The 24,000-nt window shown below is 33.6% G+C and overlaps 1 protein-coding gene across 1 annotated transcript in view; it reads left to right on the forward strand.

Moving 5' to 3' along the window:
- The window catches only part of LOC125075742 (otoferlin-like), a 79,704-nt gene that overhangs the window by 45,519 nt on the left and 10,185 nt on the right, over positions 1-24,000 (forward strand). The window contains exons 4-9 of the mRNA XM_047687444.1: positions 1,465-1,910; positions 2,237-2,500; positions 3,839-4,031; positions 5,017-5,079; positions 12,986-13,070; positions 22,370-22,526. Of these exons, the coding sequence (XP_047543400.1) occupies positions 1,465-1,910; positions 2,237-2,500; positions 3,839-4,031; positions 5,017-5,079; positions 12,986-13,070; positions 22,370-22,526 (1,208 nt within the window). The remainder of the gene's footprint in view (positions 1-1,464; positions 1,911-2,236; positions 2,501-3,838; positions 4,032-5,016; positions 5,080-12,985; positions 13,071-22,369; positions 22,527-24,000) is intronic.

The following is a 24,000-nucleotide window of genomic DNA, read 5'->3' on the forward strand; positions in this document are numbered from 1 at the left end:
CGAAAACTAGTATTATATAACCGCTGGTATAACATAAGGTTAATTGCGGTTACTGAAATAGACTATGGAGTAGAAATTTCATAAATCTTTTGTCCGCCGGGAGCGGCACGTAAAACAAATGTTCACTCATTATTACCGCTTCGAATTCAACCGTAAATATTTTGCCTAAACTATAGACCGTCTGTAGACAGCTCATACTACCTGACTCATTTAATAAGAAACCTCCAAAATTGTCTTCGAAATATGACTAAGGTACCAACTAGTGTATCAATTTAGTTAAAAATCCAATTTAAACAAACTTGCCGTAAGTCTGTCTAAATTCGAACCACAAAAACATATTATACATTTCAAGAAAGGTATTACGCCGTCTATGACATCAACATTTTTTTACCAAGCTATGAACTATCTAAACATTAAGGTTAGTGAATTCGACCCGTCAATCCAAGTTCAAAGTCAGGTCAAGTTTATGGAATTTTCAGTAGCAGTCTGGATATAGAAAAATATAATTGCTTCAGAATATAAAGCCACTGATCTTAGGCCTGATATATCTCCGATTTGTTTAACACTAGAAAAGTTCGTGAGATTGGCTTAGTATGCGTACATTTAAAAAAACATTATGGACAAATACAGACGTTATGTAGTCCATTGACCTTTCGTTTCAGGAGTTAATGTGTGGAAAGACTTATACGAAAGTAACGGCAGCCATTAAGCTAACACTTAGAACTTACATCTTAACGTCTTCTCATACACTATAATATTATGCACTAACAAAGAGTACTAAGAATTAAGTACTTAGAAACTGCGAGGGGAAAATTATTTGACACAAGCTCTTCGCTCTTTTAAAGGACCTTATTGATCTACTTTTACTGACGATACGCATCCAGGGTGGCGAAACTTGGCGATTTATCAACAATTCCGTGTATATTATTCGTTATCTTCGCTTATTTAGAAGCGATGACAACTTTTTTTTATTAATTAGATTATAATATAATAATAATAAATAAATATTGGACAACATCACATACATTACTCTGATCCCAATGTAAGTAGCTAAAGCACTTGTGTTATGGAAATCAGAAGTAACGACGGTACCACAAACACCCAAACCCAAGACAACGTAGAAAACTAATGAACTTTTTCGACATCGACTCGGCCGGGAATCGAACCCGGGACCTCGGAGTGGCGTACCCATGAAAACCGGTGTACACACTACTCGACCACGGAGGTCGTCAAATTCTGTTTGAGAATTTTCTATAAAAAGACAAGTAAAGGTGGACTGCGAGTTGAGATCTATACCTGTATTCATTTAAAATAGATTTTACATTAACTGTGTATGAATTTTAAATATTTCTTAGAGATTATTGAGACAATAATGGTTTGTTCGAGCAATAACATTTTATTACATTATATTATTATAAAAAGAAACTGTTATTACATTTTTGTAACTATATTCATTGTTTATAGGCATTCGTCGAAATGGACGTGTACTACACACCACCGGTACCGGCGGAAATTACCCATGAAGATGAAACCAGCGCACGGATCATCGAATTGCCACCTCGGCAGAACGCCCGAGCTCAGCTGCCTCAGACACCACCACAAAGGACACGGCCTTCACAGCCGCCACACCTTATACCGTCTGTGCATATCAGTCGACGCTCGTCCGGACAGGGTTCTTCGAAGGATTCCTCACAGATTTATATACCACCTGCTGTCCCGGGCACCTCTTCACAGAGCTCTGCGCCACAATCCGACGGCGATGATGATAATGCTCTCGAAAACTTGCAGAGGAACATAGAATCTTTGGAGACCTCCATCAAAATGAAAAACACAATTATTGACATAGATGCTGGAGATGAGAGAGAGTCGCGCACGCGTAGACTGAAAAGTGCTGGAAAACGTATTTTACGGTAAATATTTCATATGGTCCCCTTTTATTTTACTAAATACAATCGTAAGAAGAATAATAAATATTTAGTAAAAAAAGAGAGGATATTGGGAGCAGCTACCTATAATTGTGACTACAGTAGAACCATTCATCACGTGTCATTGTAATTTTTTTAATTATCAGATATTAAGCAATAAGTGTTGTCTAGTTTTCTGTTCTAAACTAAATTATATGCACTATTTCTTGCAATATTAAGAATTTCATTCTGTTCATTATAACACGATTTTGAAATTGTACATTATGTTATAAGTTTTGAAACAAATTTGATCAAAAACGATTTATTTACAGACGCGGCCTGTCCATGGGTGTCAATAAGAATGAAACAGGTCCACCGGAATCGCCAAACAAGCGATCAACTTTAAAGACGATGAAGAATCTCATGCGACTGGGTCGCCGCTATCGCAGCGCTGGTGATGAGGAGCAGGGCCTTTTGGAAATGCCTGGAACATCCACTGATATGGATAGACCGACGAGCCAGACCTCAATGTCTTCTGATGATAATATATTCGTAGACACTCGCTTACCTGCCTCTATACCAAGAGCAAAGAGCAGGTAATTTATCACATACCCAAAATAACAGCAATCGGTATCCCATAATTATATCATTTAAATAGTTAGAAATAAGTACAGAAATACTCACTTAGTTCTACACCATAGACAAGGACTTCCTTGTTACTACTTAGTAAGTAACATCCAATAAATGTCTCAGTTCTACTGGCCTTTGGCCTTTTCCACGAAGGAATGTCGCAATAGGCTATTATTAAATGAGTCAAAAATAAAAATGATTTAGATAATCTTAATAAGAACGTTGCAGTGTTTTTCTTTTTTTTTTAATAATATATAGACTCAATTTTAATTTATTGCAATTTTTTTGTATGAGAATTGTAACTACTGAGTCTCTAGTAGGATCTTCTTGATAACATCCCGACCTAGAGAAGCTATATATTTAATCCTATGTCTGTTCGGGCCTTTTGGGTAACATATAATATCACGAAAACCTATGTCCAAAGTCCGGGTTGAGCAGTAGTAGTTAGCAGGCTGGACATTGGAAGTGTTTGTCTCGTATGATTCAGAAAGAACGTAGTCTCTAGTCCAGCGTTTGGACTCTTTCCGATCATGTTGGATTTATCGTCCCGTTGAGTTATTAGAATAAGTCGGCAGTGCTCTTGTATTTAATTATATATATGGGTACCATCGAAACCGTTCGGGATGACATCATAATCTTATAGAAGTGTATATTGTCATGCTGAATGAGGCAATATTATACTAGGAATAAAATGCAGCGAAGTTCACCTTGTTAACTCGAAGATAATATAACAATAGCGTTAGTTGTCATTATTCAGCTGAAATAATTTGATCTTGTCTATAATACGTCGGACACTATTTCTGGTCAAATGTTTCAATCGTAATATATAAACAATCCGAAAATATTTTTAGTAATAAATAGTTAGAACTTGTAATGAATATATTACTGGCATCATTTTTGGCCTCTCACAAGATCTAACAAGAAACTTAGTAGTTACTCCTAAATATTATTGTACATTGATAATAATATATTAATTGAGAATAATAATTAGATGAACTTCATAGGGCATGTAAATCTATTCTGTAGTAATTACAGTGAGAAATACCTACGCTCTTGTCTATCTATCTATATATGTAATCGATAATTAATTAAATATAGTACATAATATTGCAGACAAGAGCACCTGTGAAACAGAATTATGAATAAGCTATGACCACACTGGTTAGACAAAACGGGCATGTGTGACGTCAGTTTTACAGATTATCCACTTATATCTCACACATGCGTATAATTTTGTGTAAATAAAACAGATAGAAAGTTCTTACATTTAAAACAGATCCAGTTTAAAGCCAAGTTTTTTACAGGCGTCATGCTATGATAGAAGACACGTCTGAACCAGTAGCTCTGAAGGCTGCTGATTTTCAAGTCTGCGTCACGATCATTGAAGCAAGGCAGTTGGCTGGCCTGAACATGGATCCAGTAGTTAGTATCCAGATTGGCGAAGTCCGCAAATACACAAGCGTCAAAGAGAGCACAAACTGCCCTTATTACAACGAAGTAAGTATCTACGAGTATAAATGCCCTTTAATTGCCAACTTGATCACACTAAGCATTTGTTTTTAATATAAGAGGTAAGGTGAAGACAAACACAACTTAATGTAGGATAGGTAGTCACGCCCATTACAATGATTAAGGAGGGATTAATGCACATTGTGTTGGTACTGTTACGAAGACAAAGGGGGATTTCAAGCCACTAGTCTAATGGTCGATGTATTAAACCATATAATCTATTGGATCATCAACTCAGAATATATTATTCTTAATTTAAATATACATTATGAAACTTAGTTTTATCATTTATTAAGAAATGTTCTTTGCCTTCTAGATCTGGATCAGGTCCTGGCTATAAATAATTCGAAGTGAGCTCAGATACTTATCTTGGTAGCTTTTGCCGTGGCTTTCAGGCTTTTAATACAGATTTTTTATAAAACTCGGTTTATTTTATAAAACTCCAAGAATCAAATCAATGACAAATTTACGACTGCTCTCCTGACGAATCTATCTTGGTGTTGATACAAAATTTCACTTACTCAGCTCAAGTTTAATATATTTTTTACTTTCGTCTATTTATTTACTAATTGTGTCATCGAAATTCGCCTTTTCTTCCGAAGGTACCTTTTGAATGAATTAAATCTGATATCCCTTCTTCGTGATTAAGTAATATGACCTAAAAACTTTCGTGACAATATCTTGTGCATCTGTGATTATTTATATACATCATAGACTGGCAAAGCTGAGAACGCGTTGAAAACAATAGTGGCTAACGATTAGTCGCTAAATACACGCACACTAGTAAAGTAGTATGATGTTTGCCGAGTGTCTAGTATAGTTGTCACGCATACCAAAGCAATAAAGTTACTCCATTTGTTTTAATGCTTTTGTGCTCTGACACTTGATCTAGGTACCTATATAATATGTATTTATGCACTCGGATATTTTATTTTGAAATAAAATTATTAACAATGTTTTTTTTTGTTAACAGTACTTCGTTTTCGACTTTCACATGGCTCCGGTTATGCTGTTCGACAAGATCATAATTCTATCGGTAAGTTTTAGACAATAAATTATACAACAACACATAATTTACGTATACATGTTGTGCAATGCGAAAATGCTCAGCTTTGCTAAGCGTCTAATGTCAGCAACACTTTCATGATTTACGTCTAAATTATAAAACGCAAGCGATATTTATTTATTGTGTCTGATTAACTTCAGTTATTCGTGATGCTTTGCAATATTTCATTATTAATAGTTTTATGATAAAAGTAAAACAATGAATTCTGTTATAAAGATAAATTCAATATAAAAAAAATCAAATATAAAAAAAATCAAATAACACAACATGAAATATATTGCAGGAAAAAATGTTGTAACTTTTTGTTCAATCGCCTTTAGCTCGTTCATCGTGTTTATTTAGATCAATCAGAATAACTTGGGATATGATATAATTAATTTATCAGTAAAGTATAATTATACAAAAGTCATAAATACTTAATTAAGTGCTACTTTACGTAGGTAAGAAAATGCGTATAAGTGGTGTTGTAACTAGAGCCGGCCAGGTAGGCAGTTGCCAGGGGCGCAAAAAGGGGGGGGGGGGGTGTCAATTTGCAGACCCAAAGCCTGTAAGCCGTTGGGAAACAGGCATTTATAATAAGAACATTATGGTAACACGAATAGACTAGCACTTAATAAGGTTATTGCTATGAAACAAACTCGTGACGAATTGTTTCTATATTTTATTTCGGTACCCAAAATTAAATATTATTTTACACTTAAAATAAAACTTTCTAAAGTAATGTGTCATTTCTCTTTATATGAATAGTAATGCAGGGGGGAGGGCAAATTTCAAATCTTGCCAAAAGTGAATAGGCATTATCTAGCTAAGCTAAGACGGGTCATCTTGGACTGCATCAGATATGACCGTGGTCAAACGTAGCCCTAAAAACAAATTTACTTCTAGAAAGCTTTTTTCAAATTAGAGCAGAATAATATCTTATTAGTCGTTTTGAAGGAGTGTTTAAATCTCTCAGATATTGATGCAATCGAACTTTTGCAAAGTAACATTACAGGCAATTGATTTTATAATGGCTTCCTCTATCAACATAACTGGAGTGGGTTTCTGTTATACTACTGCTAAAGATTAGTAATGACCCTCAAATGCAAATCGCTTCTGTATTCGTTAATATCACTGAACAGTAAATCTGTTTTATTTTTTATTTTTAGAATTATAATACAAAAGTCTTTTCGGTCTGAAGATTAATACAATTCTCATATACTAGTTACTCCGATCATTCTTCAGAGGTCCCTTAACGTTTATTTGTAAATTTAATTAATTTATTTCTCCAAATTTATATTATATAGTGCGAATTTTTTCAATTAAGAGAACAGGAAATATTATGTTTTTTCCCAGTTCAAAATTTACGACATTGTGCACTAACCAGTAGCGTTATGACTACGGTATGGTATGGCACGGTGAAGCAGTCCAATGGATATTATTCTACTAATACACTTGCAAATCAAGAATAATGTTGCAATGGACAAAGCCACCGCAAATGGAATGAACATAACATTCCTTTCAAAGCTTTGAATGTTAAAATATACAGTATATGACTGTGTAAAGCAACGAACGAACGAACAGCGCATTTAGCATTCCAATGGGAATTTTGAAAAACATTCGTTATATTATTAATTTTTGAACAAAACGATTCTAGACGTGAGCATAATTGTGGTATTCTAAGCATTATGGCGGAATCTGAATATTTCACAGAGGCTGACAGAGTCACAATGACTTATTCAACTAACAATCTAAACTCGTAACAAGGCCCTCACTGCCCTCGTGTTGTATGCATAAATTATTACCCAAAATCCAGCAGTCCCACGGACACTGAACTGATTTATAGAGATTGCTTTTTATTCCGCATATTACGTTTTGATACAACTTTATTCGTTATGTAATAAAAATACAATCTATAACTTTTTCTTAAAAGTAACAGCTTAGATATGCCACCGCTGGGCTAAAAGCTCTTGGAACGTATTATTTATGTGTGACCTGCCGACCGGCAATTGGGCCACGATAATTTTAAGTGGTCACCACCGCTCATAGACATTGGTGTTGTTACAAATATTAACCATCCCTTACTTCGCCAATGCGCCACCAACCTTGGGAACTAAGATGTTATGTACCCTTGTGGCTGTAGTTACACTGGCTCACTCACCCTTCAAACAACAATAATAAGTAATGCTGCTTGGCGGCAGAATATCTGATGAGTTGGTGGTACCTACCTAGACAAGACAGACTTACACAAAGCCCTACCACACAGTAAGCTGTTTGATGGTAGAATATATGATCAGTGATGCAACCCAGAGGTCGGGCATTGTGCGAGCCCGTACTAAATAAAAAATGTTCTAGAGTCCTCAAGAGCTATCTCGATTTATCCAACTAATATAATAAATATTGTTGGATTTATGTATTTTAGATGAAAAAAATAATATGCCAGCTAGAGACTGCGTAAGTCACTTGGGTTCGTTTAAAAATTAATTAGCTTATTGATAGTTATGCCAATTAATTTCATTACATTAAAAAAAAAACAAAAGACGAATTTAATTTAATAAACTAAGACTCATATCCATGAACGTTCCACCGGAATGGCGGACGGTAATTCAATTAAATTAATATAAAAAAAATAAGACTATAGATGTGGCTTGAGATTTATATGGAAATAAATCTGTAATATATCTGTTTAATAAATTTAATAGTTTTGTTTTGTGTTGGTTAAGCCTAAGTGATCTGGCTGTATTTCATTATAATATTCATACTACATGTAAAGGTTATGTTGTTTATCTCGCTACCTGAATAGGGTAAAATTGCGGTGTCGTAGATCCTCAGCGTTCTCAGTATAAATCCTCGGTTTTGTAATTTAGTATTTCAGGTACCCGCAGAGTTTCTAATCCTTATATTCTTATTAATAATCTTACATTGAATATAATATAAGTCGAATTAACTAGATCGACATGAATACGCAAAACAAAATACGATCAAATATAAAATAAATGATTGTATTTATTATGAATAACTGTAGTCTGGGCATTTTGGTGTTTAAACCAAAAAGTGGATGAGTGAGGTAGAATCCTATACATGGTTTACTTAAGGCATTTTAAATAACAAGTTTAGATGATGATAATTCACCGGTGCTTATTACTGCCCCCGGTTTTGAGCCTACGTTTAAGTCGGGGCCCTCTCAGGTAAATTTGTTCGATCGGAAGGAATCCGGGTGTAATAGACTCTCAATTTGTTGCTAAATTGTTAACCCCTTGATCATATCGTGATCAAGGTCTGTCAGCTCCGTAATAAATTCCACGACAGGAAAATTTTCTTAGAATGTATTAATGATACAATTTTATTGTACCTCGTTTGTTGATGCCCATATATTTGGGTGGACTAACTAGTTCCTAAATAATAAAGCCTCCTCTTCGCTTATGGATAAAATTAAGAAATTAACTCTCTACTGTTTTCATACATCAAGATAATAACTCGTAAAACGAATAAAAAACGTGAAACCTTTGAAATAAACTAACCTCGTAGAAAATATTCTATAATGAACATTATCTATAACGATGAAACGTGGAGTGGTATCTCAATAACTATTTCCTAAAGTTTATTTAGATAATCAAAACTAGTTGATGAGTAGTCTAGTGACTATCTACCTCTTCTCTGGTTACTGATAAAGAGTATAGCATCAATCATCATTATGAATTCTTAAAGATTTTGTCAGACGTTATATTTAAATGTATTCTCATTTTTCTGGCATCATATTACCAGTTTCTTAAAAGTCCACTAAGGATATAAAAATAAACGCGGCTGTGGAGCAGTCGTTAGCGTGAGATTAATCAGTGGACGAGCAGAAGACGTGAGGTGTTTGCCGTCGTCCAATTAGACAAAGCAATCAGCGAACTGTTTCTTGTGTATGAAATGTTACATTCTCGGAAAGATTCTTTTTTGATAAAATTTAGTTTCAATATATTAAAGTTTCATCTTTTGTGCTAAAGCAGGATATGTAATAAAATAAAATTTAATAATTTACCTTCCATATAATTTTTGGAGCCCTTATTTAATTTACTTAGTTACATTACCGTCTTTCCCATAGGGCACATGGGACACGTGCCCAGGGCCCCCACCCTGAGAGGGCCCCGAAGAACCAACAATTTCTTTCACGCTTTTATTCTCACGTTGACTGCTATGTATATTTTCGAAAGTGATATATTTGTAAGAAATAACTAACATATTTATCCATAAAGGCTACAAAATAGCTATAATATTGTACAACCAATCAGATTCCTACGAATATACGAAAATTACCGCACCGTTTAATTGAAACTATACTTAAGGCCTGGTCAAATGCAAATTATTTGTCTGATGGTAAATATCTACCAGAAGGACCCCAAATTCATGGGTGTCCAAGGGCCCCAGCATAGCTTGAGATGGCTTTGCTCAGTTATGATTCTTGACTAATTATAATATTGGTTAGAATATTTTCTATAGGCAATATTATCATGTATATCAATATTAATTCTCGTGTCTGTTCGTATTCTACGCTTCCGGGGATATTATGTCTAATTAAGTTGTAACATTGCACAACGATAGGCGTCTGACATATCAATAGATGAAACACCATATCGGATGGTTGTTTGTCTTCATTGTGTTCGTGCATTGTTCGACGTATAATAGTTGGCATAACGTAGAAGCGTATAATTAATTAAATTTTTTGGATGGCTTTGCGTTTCTGTTCTGTTTCGCCGCATCATCCGAATCGACAAGACATCCTTTTAATTTTACAAACATTAAAAGGGTAATCGCAGTAACACATGACGAAAAATAAAGACTAAAAGTATGCACTGCTATTTAGTAGCATCATCTCCACTTGAATAGCAGGTTTGGAGCTACTACGCTTAAGCTTCTTCTCTTTGGTAGGTTTAGAAAAAAGCAGAATTCATCAAACTCATGCATGTGCCGAAGAATGTGGTCGTTTACCAACATTCAAATAAAAAATGTTCAGCTTAGTTGGGACTCGGCTTGGGATTTTTATATATCATAAAAAGAGCATGGAGTAACAATAAAAAAATATACCATTTAAATGAAAAAGGTAACGGATATATAGAATTAAAATGTAAAAAAGTCAGTCTCATTGACTCCGTTACATATTTCACATTCGTAACATTCAGCTCGAAGCCTTATTGCGATTCAACGCTGTTCCACAATCTACTGAAGCGTTTCCAACTACCGTCGCGCTTTTAATTTAATTATACCGTGTGTAAACATACTAGATCGTATAGATCCAGCGAATAAATATGACACAGAACTTGAGATGTATTGCTCGTAGTAATTAATCAAAGTAACGGCCTATACATATACCACTAGGCTTATCATAATCCGGATTGCAGGGAATGCACAAAAATCCGGACGCCGCTCGTTCAATAAATTAAAACATATTTTATTCAAACAGGCTACTACAAAACTATATTAAGTGAAGCTACCACCGGTTCTGAATGCGGATTCTACAAAGAAGAAAGAAACTCAGTAGTTACGGTTTTCCAATATTTAAAATCAATCAATATTATCCTGCATGAAAGTCAACAAGTATTATCTTGTGTTGGATGCTTTAATTATGTATTATTATTAATTATAATTAAATGATTAATAGTTTCAATTGAACAGAAATAATGATTTTTATGATAATTCCTCTTCATGATTTCACGTTTTATGTGAATATGTTTTATTAAATAAAAAGTGGGAGCAGTAAAATACATTTACTTATTATGGTACAAAAGATTATGGGATATATGGGATGGTTTTAAAGGGTAGTAAGGTACAGTGCGGTATAATGTATAGTAATTTTCTTATAAAAAAGAAAACGCCGAGGCCGACCGGCATGAAGGAATATATTAATATAGTTTTCCTATCAAAGCAGTCTAAGTACTGGCCTGGATTTAGTTAGTTGGTAAAGTAATACACCCGAGTTTATCCTGCATTTAATATCACTCCGATCTCGTCGGGTTTCCTTCTAAGATTAGCTACTGTTACTGTAGGTTAATATGGTTAGGACTACTTAGATTTTCAATTTGAACATAAATATATATGTACAAAGTAATTTCAATGAAACCGACATAATATGTATTTTATCTTAGTATGGTATGAGTCGAGATGGCCCAGTGGTTAGAACGCGTGCATCTTAACCGATGATTTCGGGTTCAAGCCCAGGCAGACACCACTGAAATTTCATGTGCTTAATTTGTGTTTATAATGCATCTCGTGCTCGGCGGTGAAGGAAAACATCGTGAGGAAACCTGCATGTGTCTAATTTCAATGAAATTCTGCCACATGTGTATTCCGCCAACCCGCATTGGAGCAGCGTGGTGGAATATGCTCCAAACCTTCTCTTCAAAGGAGAGGAGGCCTTTATCCCAGTAGTGGACCATTTACGGGCTGCTAATGCTAATGCTAAATGGTATGGAAGAAATGAAGGACGAATATAAACTGAGCTATTCGACTAAAACGTCAATACGTCCCTTGGTATGCCGTCGGAAATTATCAAAAGAACATTCTCTTGTCTAGAAATATTTCGGATATGTGTAAAAGAAATTCCCCAGCTCGTATATTTTACCAAATACTTTTACAAAGTATTCCTTAGCCTCTAGTAACCTCACCAGTCAAGCTTATTTTAAAATATAAGTATCAGTGTTGATAGAATACGATAATGTGGTTACTGGGGTTGATTCTTGTAATGTCTTAAATAAAAATGTAGTTTAATTTATTTGTATCTTCTTAAAAATTTAAACATGAAACGAACTTCACCTTAAAAAGCTTGAACAACAAAGATATATGTAATATTATCACAACTTCAGTTTGTGAGCGTAATATTTCATGGAAGTTAGGACAAAACTACCAGCTATATTGAATTCCATGGTCTTTGTACAACAACGCTTTCACGTGGAGAGATACGGACAATTGTCTTTTAAGGAATAACTAGAGCCTTTGTGCTTGCTACGTTTTTATTATAAACCATTTGTGATATGCAGGCTATACAACATAATAGACGGTCAACCTTCAGTTTTCTTTGAATTAATTCGTTTAGCAAATTCATCTAACACAAATCGAAGTTATTTGAATGTAAAACAATTTAATAACTCTGTCTTAACATTGTAATAAATAATCTTTGATAACTAAATTTGCTAACGTAAACAACAAGGGATTAACACAACGAGGGGATGTTTTAAAGTCACAAAGTTCAAAGTCAATATATCCATTGACAGCCTGATCAACTAATTCAGCGTAAAATTCGAATTTCAATGCTTGTTTATACTGAATATTCACGAGCTATGACGAGACGTGACGGTAACACCAGTTAATTTACTAAGTTTTATCAATAATTACTCTCTATTTTTTACATTATTGAACGAGCTAAAGTTGCGACTTTATAACTATATTGAATATTATAAAATTATCTCAAATTTATGTATGTACTGCAATTACAAAATTTCAAAATAATATTTTCCTGTAATACGAAATTTTAAGCACAAAACTTAAATCGGTTTAAAATAAAATAAAAAAAACACTGAAATGTAAATATAAATACTTTTTAAACAAACGCTCATATTCATAGGTTCATATACACACAGACTCAATTAAATACATTTGTAGAATACACATAATATAAGAAAATAGGTGAGATACCAAAAACATTAACATAATCTATATATATACGTATTATTGTTCATAAAAACCTGACTCTACGAGTCCTCTACGGATGTTCGGACGTCAGCTTGCTGGTAAAAAAAATTAAAATAAACACTATAAATACACGAATAAATAAAGTTAATATAAGATACGCTTACATCTAAAAATGGCAGGATTATAGTGACACGCAGCATGTCACGTGCACATGTGTTTGTTGCAGGTGCTGCACTCACGTCGCATCCTGCGTTCCGACAAGCTGCTCGGAATTTTCAAATTGGATGTTGCGACTGTATGGAATCAGCCAGGTATGTAATTTATTTATATTATGAATCTTAAATATTGATTTTCTGAGTCTAATTTCAACATACATCCTTTATTTTAAAAAGAAGAATTTTATTTTTTTGCGATAATTAGTCTTTACATTGCTGAAAATGTTTCGTCTTTTATATGAATTCGGATAAAACACGACTGAGTTCAGATAAGTGTTTTGTTCGTTTTTGTATTGGCCTTAATTGAACTGTCCCCAGGTCGAGGTCAATTTCGGGTCCAAATAATAAAAGTAATTGGGTTTTTCTTTCAAGAAATTCTTTACATTAAGCATTATATTCGCATGTCTTGGGCAGTATGTATCTCCAGGTTATTGACTTAACGATAAGAAAGGCACTCTTTTAAAAAATCGTTTTATAATAAATCACAATAGTAGCAAAAAGTAGCCTATGAAAGTCAAAATTTACAGATTCTGTTTCATTAAGAAGGTTATAATTTTTCATCAAAACTTCTTTCCAAAAACTCCGAACCGATCCTAAATTTACACCATCGGTTCGTAGTGCTTGAAAGAAAAAAAAAAACGAAAGTATCATGGGGAATATCTTACTACTGAGCTGGTTAATCTTCTCATAAAGAGTTAATTTTATAAGGCAGGAGTAGGTTACGAGAAAAAATTGTGTGAGGGTTGTTATGTACAAGAACGCAGTAACTGATGTTATGAGACAGAGCTATCTTTCAATTAGGAACGTATGCATAGAACAGGAATAGGCTTTATCAACTCCAAGTGCGGGGCTAGAAAAAGTTGGAAAGTTGTGGATCTCAAAATCAACATAGGCATCTCAAATCTAACGGAGACTCAAAAATTCAAATACGACTTTTAATAAAAGCTGTCGTAAATAAATAAAAAATAAAAACATTGACAACAACAATTGAAGATAATATACGAATTATTATATTATCTTATTTCTTGCAACATTCTCTCATATTTTGGCGGAACGAATGCCGTTTCAAATTTCCCGCTTAATATACAAAATTCACTTTATTTTTCTCCCCATAATGTAGAGATTATTTCCGTTGAACATTGTACTATTGCTACGAATATTTGGAGCCCCTCAAGACCAATTACCGTGTAACCAGCCACCACCCAGCGGCAGGCCCCGTTGGCGAATTGCTTTATAATTCGTAACAAAATCACAACTTAGTATATCAGAATATAATGTAACAAAAAACGAAAGTGTTCGCAAATGTTGCGCTCAATCGATTGGATAAAAGTGGTTTAGATTAAGTCGCAAGATTAAATCCACACAAAGTAACTAAACCGTTGAATTAAAGCTTTACAAATGTAAAATCACCTGAATACTTAATAAACTTTTCGAGCTAGAAATAGACCATCGGAAATTAATGCTACATCCTGCAGTCGGTGTCGGTGATACTGGTAATATCCTCTTACGTGCAAAGTAAGCTAGTTCTCACTTGATCACACACACTTTAGTTGGAACGTTTGTCGAGCAATCGCATTTAGCTGGATCAACAGTCTTCATTGCTACTGGAAGATAAGCTACAAGCGTTTGATACTTAAACTACCAACGATTCCATTAGTTGAAGCTTAGGATCGCAATCTTATAAGTGCGAAGATTTAAAAACTGGAGAGTTCGAATGTTTAAGAGGGCTTTTATCAAAAAAAATCTTCAGTTTTCATTTATTTATAACTAATTGAGTCATATTCTCTACGCTCATGATATTTGAAATTAAAAAAAGAATCCGACATAGTCCTTTGTAAAATATTTTTTATAGAGCAATGTAAAAATTGCCCGAAAAGTCCGTAGTGGTACTGAATTAATTTATCAAAAGGACTCGCTTCTCTTTTTACCGGTCACACTTTTTAATTAGCCAAGTCCGTAGTTTATTCTTACAAATAATTAAAACTATTGATAATTGAAAACGTTAAAGTAGAGCTCTTAGAAGAACTGTTTAATTTGTAACAAGTTTGCTTCAACTAAATCAGACTTCACAAAGTTTTTTTTGCAAAGTTCCAACTTGACGTGGATTTATTTTTTCTACTGGATTTTAGATACTGGCATGATATGATGACCTGATTATTCTAATTTAAGATTGATGTTGCTCGTATGTTTTGTAATTACGCTGTCTCGCTCACCGTCGCTGTCGTCAAACGGCATTGTAAAGTATGGTATAAATAATGAGCAAATTGTAAACCCCTTTAAACAAGTCGTTTATTTTATAGTCTATGTGTAGTCGTCGACACTAAGCACATAGTCATCTGATCGCTTTTCATTTAGGATAAAAAAATATTAAGCTTGACATGAATCAAGATGATGACATGAACTTGGTGATAAGGTTTTGTGCCGTACCGTCACCGCCGTACACCATCTGTGTAAGTACCACTAATTCATCCTCTGTCCTATCGCCAAATAACAATCTTTAGTTTTATTGATTTTCGTTTGAATGGTGAATTAGTCATTGTAACAAAAGGCACTATGGTCACAACTCATAGTTCCCAAGGTTGACGGTGCATTGGCGATGTAAGGAATGGTTAATATTTGTTATGGCGTTAATGTCTATGGGCGGTGTTGACCACTTATCATCATGTGACATATTTACCTATCTGCCGACCTCTACAAAATTATTGCTATTATTAATATATATTTTTTTAAAAATAAGTGGTATCGTAAACTTTTATACATTACACCTAGAATATTCTACGCCAAAAAACTCATAGAAAATCGCTGTTTCTTTGTATATTTCTCCCTCCTATAATTTCATTTCCCGCCTTGTTTATGCTTAGTTGGCAGACAATTACCCGCTGAAGTTGGTTACAAGATCACGTATTACATTCACTCGTGTTGCAAACATTTTAAACCAAATAATATTATCATTATTACCTTGTATTACCTTAATTTCACAATAATAAAAATTAACGATGGCATCCCTGTGTGACAATAATGAACTTCGTTACCATGAACGTTGACTCGTGTGATTTTTCATGGAAAAGGATTTATCCAACGCTTTAAACTTCATATAGTTCCGATCGTTGTAACATTCGCTATGTATAGGTACATGGACAGGCAACGTTTGCATGGCTTAACTAGTGCAATATAAAAGTTAATTCATGCCATGTTTGGATACTAGCACACAATAGGAGATGACGAAACAAAATGTTTACATCACTCCAATCCAAAAAGGAGTTAAATTAAACAAACCCTGGACTTAAATATTCCCTTTTCCACTCGATTTTCTTATATCATATTATGCTCTCTGTTATATTAGTATACCTTTAGAAATAATACACGAGTATTGCACTTCACTACTAATATTCACTTTAATTTTACTTCCAAAGTCTAATGACAACTCCGCTGATATTCAAAACGCGAATTTCGGTCTCATAACATATTATTCCAGATATCGTCCAATGATATCGATTCGATTCAATGTCAAGTTGTCAAGTTTATTTCGCATCTCTATTCTCTCATGGCAGAGATGACAAGTGGAAGTTTAAAACTACCGCTGATTACGGGTTCAAACGCGCGGCACAGAGTTTAGATTGTGTTGTCACGTGCCTAATTTGTGTATAACTAGTTTCGTCCTCGGCGGTAAAGGAAAAGCGGAAAGGTATCCTGAGGCAAAACGCTTTGTTATTTTCTCTGGGTATTTTTTTTAAACATTATTCTTTAAACAATCTAACAACTTAGTTTATTAATTGTCGATATTCTAAATTCGAAGTTTGATATATTAAAGTATGCGGCGGTATTTAAAATAATTTGGAAGATACGCGTTCAATTATAAAATATAACAATACTTTTTTTATAAATTATCATGTTATAATTTTATAATATTTCCATCCTTAAAATGAAAACGATACTGCATGTTTCTGCGCCATCACCATTTCTTATGACTACCATATTTTAATACAATTTGAATCTGTTATATTTATTTATTCACTCCGCTGCGCTCACTGATAGAATCAAACTGTTTTGACGGTTTAAAATTTTACTTAACATTATAAAGTTCCGATGTAAACCATGATTAACAAACAAGCTTTCTTTCCGATATATTAGATTCGTTACATTTTTTTGCTATTATATTTACAACTATATTTCAATGAATACAAAAACGTTGTGGCTAACGTTGCTGATTAAATGAAATTCAGACCTCCACCTTCAGACGGACGCTTAGATTTATACTTTCTGAATCAATTTAAACGTTTCGAGTGCATTGTAATCCCTTGCATACATATTCATACAATCGGTTAAAAGCCATAGGGAATTAGTTTTGCATTCGAAATGGAACTAGAATATGCAAATATGAGCTGAGCACGCGAGTTATTTCGACCGGACATTGAATACAAATGAAATTATGAATGAACCAATAAAATATTATATAATAAAAACACAAGAAATTGAAAACAAACTTGTTGTTTTCAAGTTCATAGATAAACTACTACATTAAATTAAACTCGATTACTTTAAATCCGTGCAATCTTCGGTAACGGGGCCAAATTCTCTTTAATTTCAGATTAAGTAATTTTTACTAGTATTACTCATATATCAGTTAGTCGAGTCAAAAGTCACACAGCCAAAATACTACTTGAGAAAAGATTGCATCTCCAAGCCCAGACATGAACTATATAATATGTGTTAAGGATTGATCTCGTACTCGGCGGTCGAGAAATATGTCGTGAGAAAGTTCGCAAGTGTCTAGACGCATAGGAATTGCGTGGTGGTTTAGGCCTTCTCCTCAAAGGGATAGGAGTCTTTGCCAGTACAGAACCATTTCTGACTAATCGTTACTTTGATTTCTTGCTAGCTTGTTAATCCCGGTTTTGATCAGTTATTACCAATCTGTCTATTTACATATTTGCCTTTTTATAAGTAAAAACACAGTGCAATATCATAATCATTTATTATTTTGAGAAATTTTCTGTAACCAAACAATACAAACAAACATTGATTTGATTTGATATATTTATTTGTTACTACATTTCTGAACACATTCGTCCGTAAAAGTCTTTGTTATACGCCCAACCCACTGTGCCACTGCTGATGCAAACTTTGCTCTTGAACATAACTTACCTTTGTAGACTTCAGAGACTCGATCTTAAAGCACAAAGAACAAGAAAAGGGCTTGAACCACAACCACAAAAACTCGCATTTTGAAAATAAAGTAAAGAAAAAATGTTACACCGATTTATTATATTACTTTTACAGCGCTGTAATTATAAGCCATTTAAATAAAACAATTGTCGAGGAATATTATGCGCATATAAACATCGTAAATTGCCGACGTCACACAACTCGTTTGACCCAATACTTAAAATGTTATGATATTTCTGTAACTCTGTTCCTGATGAAACTGCTTATAACTACATAAAATAATAATTTAATAATGACATGATATAATGATAAGCATCACTTTATCGATCTGAAGCTACCATTTGTTCGTAGTTTTGGTACTCATGTTAAAGTTTTGAGAGATTTCGGCAGAAAAGGTTCCGGAGTAGTCACAAAGTTACGTTGTTATAAAAAGCTTTATCTGAAGTCATATACAAAACTTATGTTCAAAGTCGCCGATGCCACGATGTTGGAATCATTTGGTTTGTTATTAATGAGTTTCATGAATAACATCCAGCAGTAATCTGTATTACAGTGACCTTGTTTGACTGCTTAGTGAGCCAGTAGAAAAGTCGTTCATCTCACAATCCCATTGTCTACAGGTGAGAGTGACCTCTTATAGTGGGCACATTATTTGATATTATAAAATAATAAAATATAGAACTACAGGGAAAAAAATTAGTTTAATACGCTACACATAACTAACGAAGTTATGGACGCAGCTCGCTTAAGAATAAATGTAATTTTTCACAAATATGGCGACGCCTGAAGGCTATTTGAATATTTAAAGAGGCTTGCACGTTAACGGCGTCAGTTTTATTCTTTGTTTAGTTGATCATAATGTCCTCCTGGCCAATGCAGGTTCTTGTTTGTCTCATTTGAGACTAGTAAACTGATGCACAAATCTAGTGGCTAACATATGTGCGTTGGGCACCATCAAAGTTCTGGTTTGAAGAGTCAATAAGTAACTGCAGGCTCAAGGGGCGTAACATCTTAGTTCGTAAGGATGTAACGGATGGTTAATAACATAATGCCAATGTAATGTCGGGGGTTGATGACCACTTATCTTATAAGGTATCAGGCTGAGAACAAAAAAAAACAAATAATCAAATGGAGTGGCAAATCAGGATACATTTTTTTGACAGGTAACCAAGCGTGTTTTTTGAGTTCACCGTTTAAATATAAACATTATAAAAAGTGATATTAAGCTATTTTTAAACTTATTACAAAAAACTGGGTATTTCTACGCAGACAAATAAGCCGACAAATATTACAGGACATTTCGGTGTTTGTTACGGCTGGGACGCTAGTGTTTATTTTCTGACCCAGTGTTGCCACAAAGGGCTCACCGGTCGGTAGAAGCTTACGGAGCTAGTATTAATGTCACAGTTTACTTATTCACTGCTTTGTTATAAGATGATATAACTCTGCTTTTTTTTTTAATTTGTATATAATATATTTCGGTTTGAAGGTTGAGTGAGCCAGTGTAAGAAGCACAAAAGACATAACATCTTAGCTGCCCAGGTTGGTGACGCATTTGCGACGTAAAGAATGCTAAATATTTCTTATAGCGCCAATATATATGGGTAGTGATGACCACTTACCATGAGGGGGTTCATTTGCCCATCCATATCGTTATTTCATTTTTTCATTAAAATAATATTATTAGTAATTTATATATATTCATTTATGTATTATATTTTATTTTGTGTATAGGTAAAGTAAAATGATGCCTTCATGACAAGTGACCAGCATTCGCATTGATATTCATTAAATTATGTTAGTAACAGATATAACTATTAATCAAGTTTCTTAGTATTATTATTTTATCAATATCAAATGTAATTTTTTTCCTATACACAAACTTTTTTTTATTATTATATCCTTCGCAGATGTTCACCTGTTATATTAAAACCATCACAACATTGATATATAAAAACCCGTTTCTTGAATACCAATGAATCACAATTAAAATTCCATGTCCGTATAAAAATCCCGTCTACCATATCAAATTCTAAGCTTCACTTTTGGGGAAAGTATGAATGAATTATTTCTTATGATCACTTTTAAAAGGTCATGTTACAAGATTAAATGTTAAGCTACCACTGATAAAGAATGTCAATTCTATCGTGAAAGAACAAGTCAGAAACTCTGCAACAGTAACAAGACCCGTTCAAATATCTATACACTCTGTGTGAACATCAATATAAATTTGACATAAATATATTAATCTAGTTAGCAAATTGATAGAATCCTAAAAGGATCACTATAATTTATTTCCAAGGCCTACTACTCAGAATATTATCATCAGTTCAGTATCAGTTTATGGAAAACATTACTTCTTCATTTATTTTTATTCTTTGCGAGTGAAAACACAACATAATCGACTTTATATGCTGAACTAAATTCAAATATTGTCTAGTACAGGTAGCTAAGTAAAGTTCTCATGCTAATTTATGTAATCAACTGGATCGTGTGTATTTAATCTTTGCAATTGCATTGCTGTCAATATAACGCTCAGCGAACTTGTTGAACATTCTGCTATTTCGTTTTGTAAATAAGCGAATATTGTAGCCATGTTTTTGCAATGCGAATGTTTCTTCAAAATGTAAACGGATTGAGTTGATTTTGGTGTGTATGTGTTCGAGTATATAACATTTACAAGCTTTAAGAGTCACACTCAGAGACATTTACTTAAGGCGCTCCGCTAGGTATAGATAAGTTTCAGCAGTGCGGTTCTGTAAGAATTGATTTCGTATTTCACTCGTGAAATGTTGACAATCAACGATACACGACTTTGATACGTGTATCCTATAAATATATTATTATAGTTAAGTCAGCAGTATTCCATTATATTCTGACATTTCACACTCGCTTTATGCGGAGAGTTTCGGGTTTCCTTCTACGCAATACTATGTTTTGTATCTAAGTCTTGTAATGGCTATCAATGCTAAGTATAACTAATCTATCGCTATATTTTAACGATTAATTTGATTTTTACTTTTGATGGCGCATACGTGAATATGAGAATACGAGAGAAGAGATGGAAAGATCTAAAGTCTTTGAGTAAAAGAAACAGTAAAACATCTGTGTTTCAAAAAATCATTATAAGTTTCGATGTTTTTAATTAAACTTTTTCATTATTTATATCATAATTTTCGCGTTTGTATGACATTAGATAATGAATAATTTAATTATTTCTCTGAGACGTCATGTTCATTAAAGCATTTAATACTTATTAGTGAAATGCTTATTCTAGGAATAATTTAATGAAACTCTTGTAGCAGTAACTCTTTGTATTAATTATTTATAAAAATACATTATAAATCAAACATTAGACCTTTTTAGCGTTTACTACTCCTGGCTTATGTAATTTAACCCGCTCTTACTTAAACACACAATAAACATTTTACTAAATCATTTTGCTCAAAGATATATAAATATATATCATCGTAAATTTAATATTAGGTTTTGATTTTATAATTTCAGTTACAAAAACTCTTTCGACAGTTTTTCCCTTGAAATATATAAACAGGGAAAGAAATAACAAAATATATAAATGCATTCATTCCTCTTATTCAAACGGTAGCTGTAACTGCAGTAGGTACATAACATCGCTTTGTTGCACTGTACATTTTCCATATCGAACGTAATTCCTTCCAAATTTGACATATGTGGTAGCGTTTGAAACTCGTTTGCAAATGACATTACGAAAGCCTTTGACCCCATGTACTGCATGAGGATTTGAATACATGAACTGAGCGAAGTACTAGTAAAATGGAATACGTTTCATCACTCGGATGTTCAGGGATTTAACACTAAAGGATTATTCATCATCCACGAAAATCAAAACAATATAAAACGTTATGAACAACGTAAATTGTATCGTAATCCATGTAAACACGTCGGGAAATGAAAGTATGAATATTTCAGAATACTTACGAGTATAGTATATTATCTTATCTATGCAATATTAAATATGGATACCAATAATTAACAAAAAAATCATCGACAGTTAATAAATAAATAAATCAATACGTACTTAGTCACGTTTCTTTTACAAATTTTAAAAAAATATCCTACTATCTCATAAATTCTGGTAGTACTTCTAACCTGCAAAAAAGAAAGGGAAAATTGCAAATTGTAACGCTTTAGTCTAAGTTTAGAGCGTGAAGTTTATCTTTATAATTGATATCGGAATTTGTCCGCAGACCGTCAATTCTACCATAAGTGGGCATTGCTTACTGACCCCGATGACATGGCTGCCGGTGCGAAGGGCTATCTCAAGTGTGACATCACCGTTATCGGAAAAGGAGATCCTATCAAGATACCTCCCAAGAGTGACAAAGACGATGACGATATAGAAGCGTAAGTATTTCTTTTCTTACATGAAAATATTTTAGAAAATCGAATTTCAACGCTAATTTCAACCCTGACAGATTTGGTTTATGGACCCAGAAATTATTTAAGTAGGTATTTGATAAAAGTCATAATCAGGTTCAGACAATCGATGACAAAAAAAAATTCGATGACAATCCACTAATTAGAACTAGACTTAAAAACGAACAAGAAATGAAATATTCAATAATTAATTGTTAGTTTTTTATGTATAACTTTATTATGAAATGGAAGGCTAAAAACTATACAACTCTGACCAAACTGAAATCGATTTACTAGCATGACAGATATAGGATTTTATGACTATTTAAATTACTCCAAATGCCATCAAAGCTAGACATCAAGGGTTAACTTAATTTAAATTACTGTATAGCCTATTCAAATCACAGGAGAAGAAAAGAAAAATAAATCTGTGGTCTAGAATAATTATGGATCCATGATAAAATAGTTATATGAAGTTCAGCGAGGTTGTTGTCAGAACTATTGAAGTAAAATCAAAGTGGACGCAAGAGTTGAAGTTGAATAGTCTTTGTAGCGCATAGTAATATCGCAGATCTATTAGCAAATTTCATTAAATAATCACACATGTAAGCAACATTTAAGAGCCGAGATGGCCCGTGAACACGTGCATCTTCACCGAGGATTACGGGTTCAAGCCCAGGCATGCACCACTGAATTTTCATGTGCTTAATTTGTGCTTATAATTATTTCATCTCAGGGTCGGTGGCGGCGAAATTCTGCCACATTTGTATCCACCAACCCGCATTGGAGCGGTGTGGTGAAATATGCTCCAAACCTCGAAGGGAGAGAAGGTCTTAGCCCAGCAGTGGGAAATTTACAGACGTTTACTGTTATCAATCTTGGAATATATTATGGCAATGTGCCGTTTATGAAGGGAGATCTGGTTGTGTTGAGTTTTGTAACATTTAAAAATGAAACGTTTAACACTGAAACTGTGCCTCAGGTTTCACTTCTGTCATGTCATTTGTGTCTGTGTTATTTTTCTTCTCACTTAATCTAAATTTACTGGAAAGACAGTGTTCTGGGCTTCGTCTTAAAAAAAATGTAAACATCATTAAATTAAACGTTGAGTTTCAGAGCGCAACTGTACCTACTTATATATTCCACAACGAATGTCAAGGGTCTCATAGAAACCTCGTATGTTTAAAGAATAACATTCCATATTTATTTATGAAATAAGTTTATATTTTAGCTTGTAGTTCATGATTAAAGCTCAGTTTCAACAAGCTTTGCTATAGAGTGAATATTTTGTTTTTTTATTTTTTCGGTTTATTCCAGCTTTGGAGAGTTAGAATTTTTTATACGAATCAACAGTTTCCAATTTGTGTGTTGTTTTTTTTTTCAGTTTAATATTAGCTTTGGTAACTTTTAGTCTTTAGAAATAATAGTAAAATACCCGCGATGAAAACGTTCAATTTGTATT

Source organism: Vanessa atalanta, chromosome Z (assembly GCF_905147765.1).
Source record: "Vanessa atalanta chromosome Z, ilVanAtal1.2, whole genome shotgun sequence".
In the NCBI taxonomy this organism is placed as follows: Eukaryota; Metazoa; Arthropoda; class Insecta; order Lepidoptera; family Nymphalidae; genus Vanessa; species Vanessa atalanta.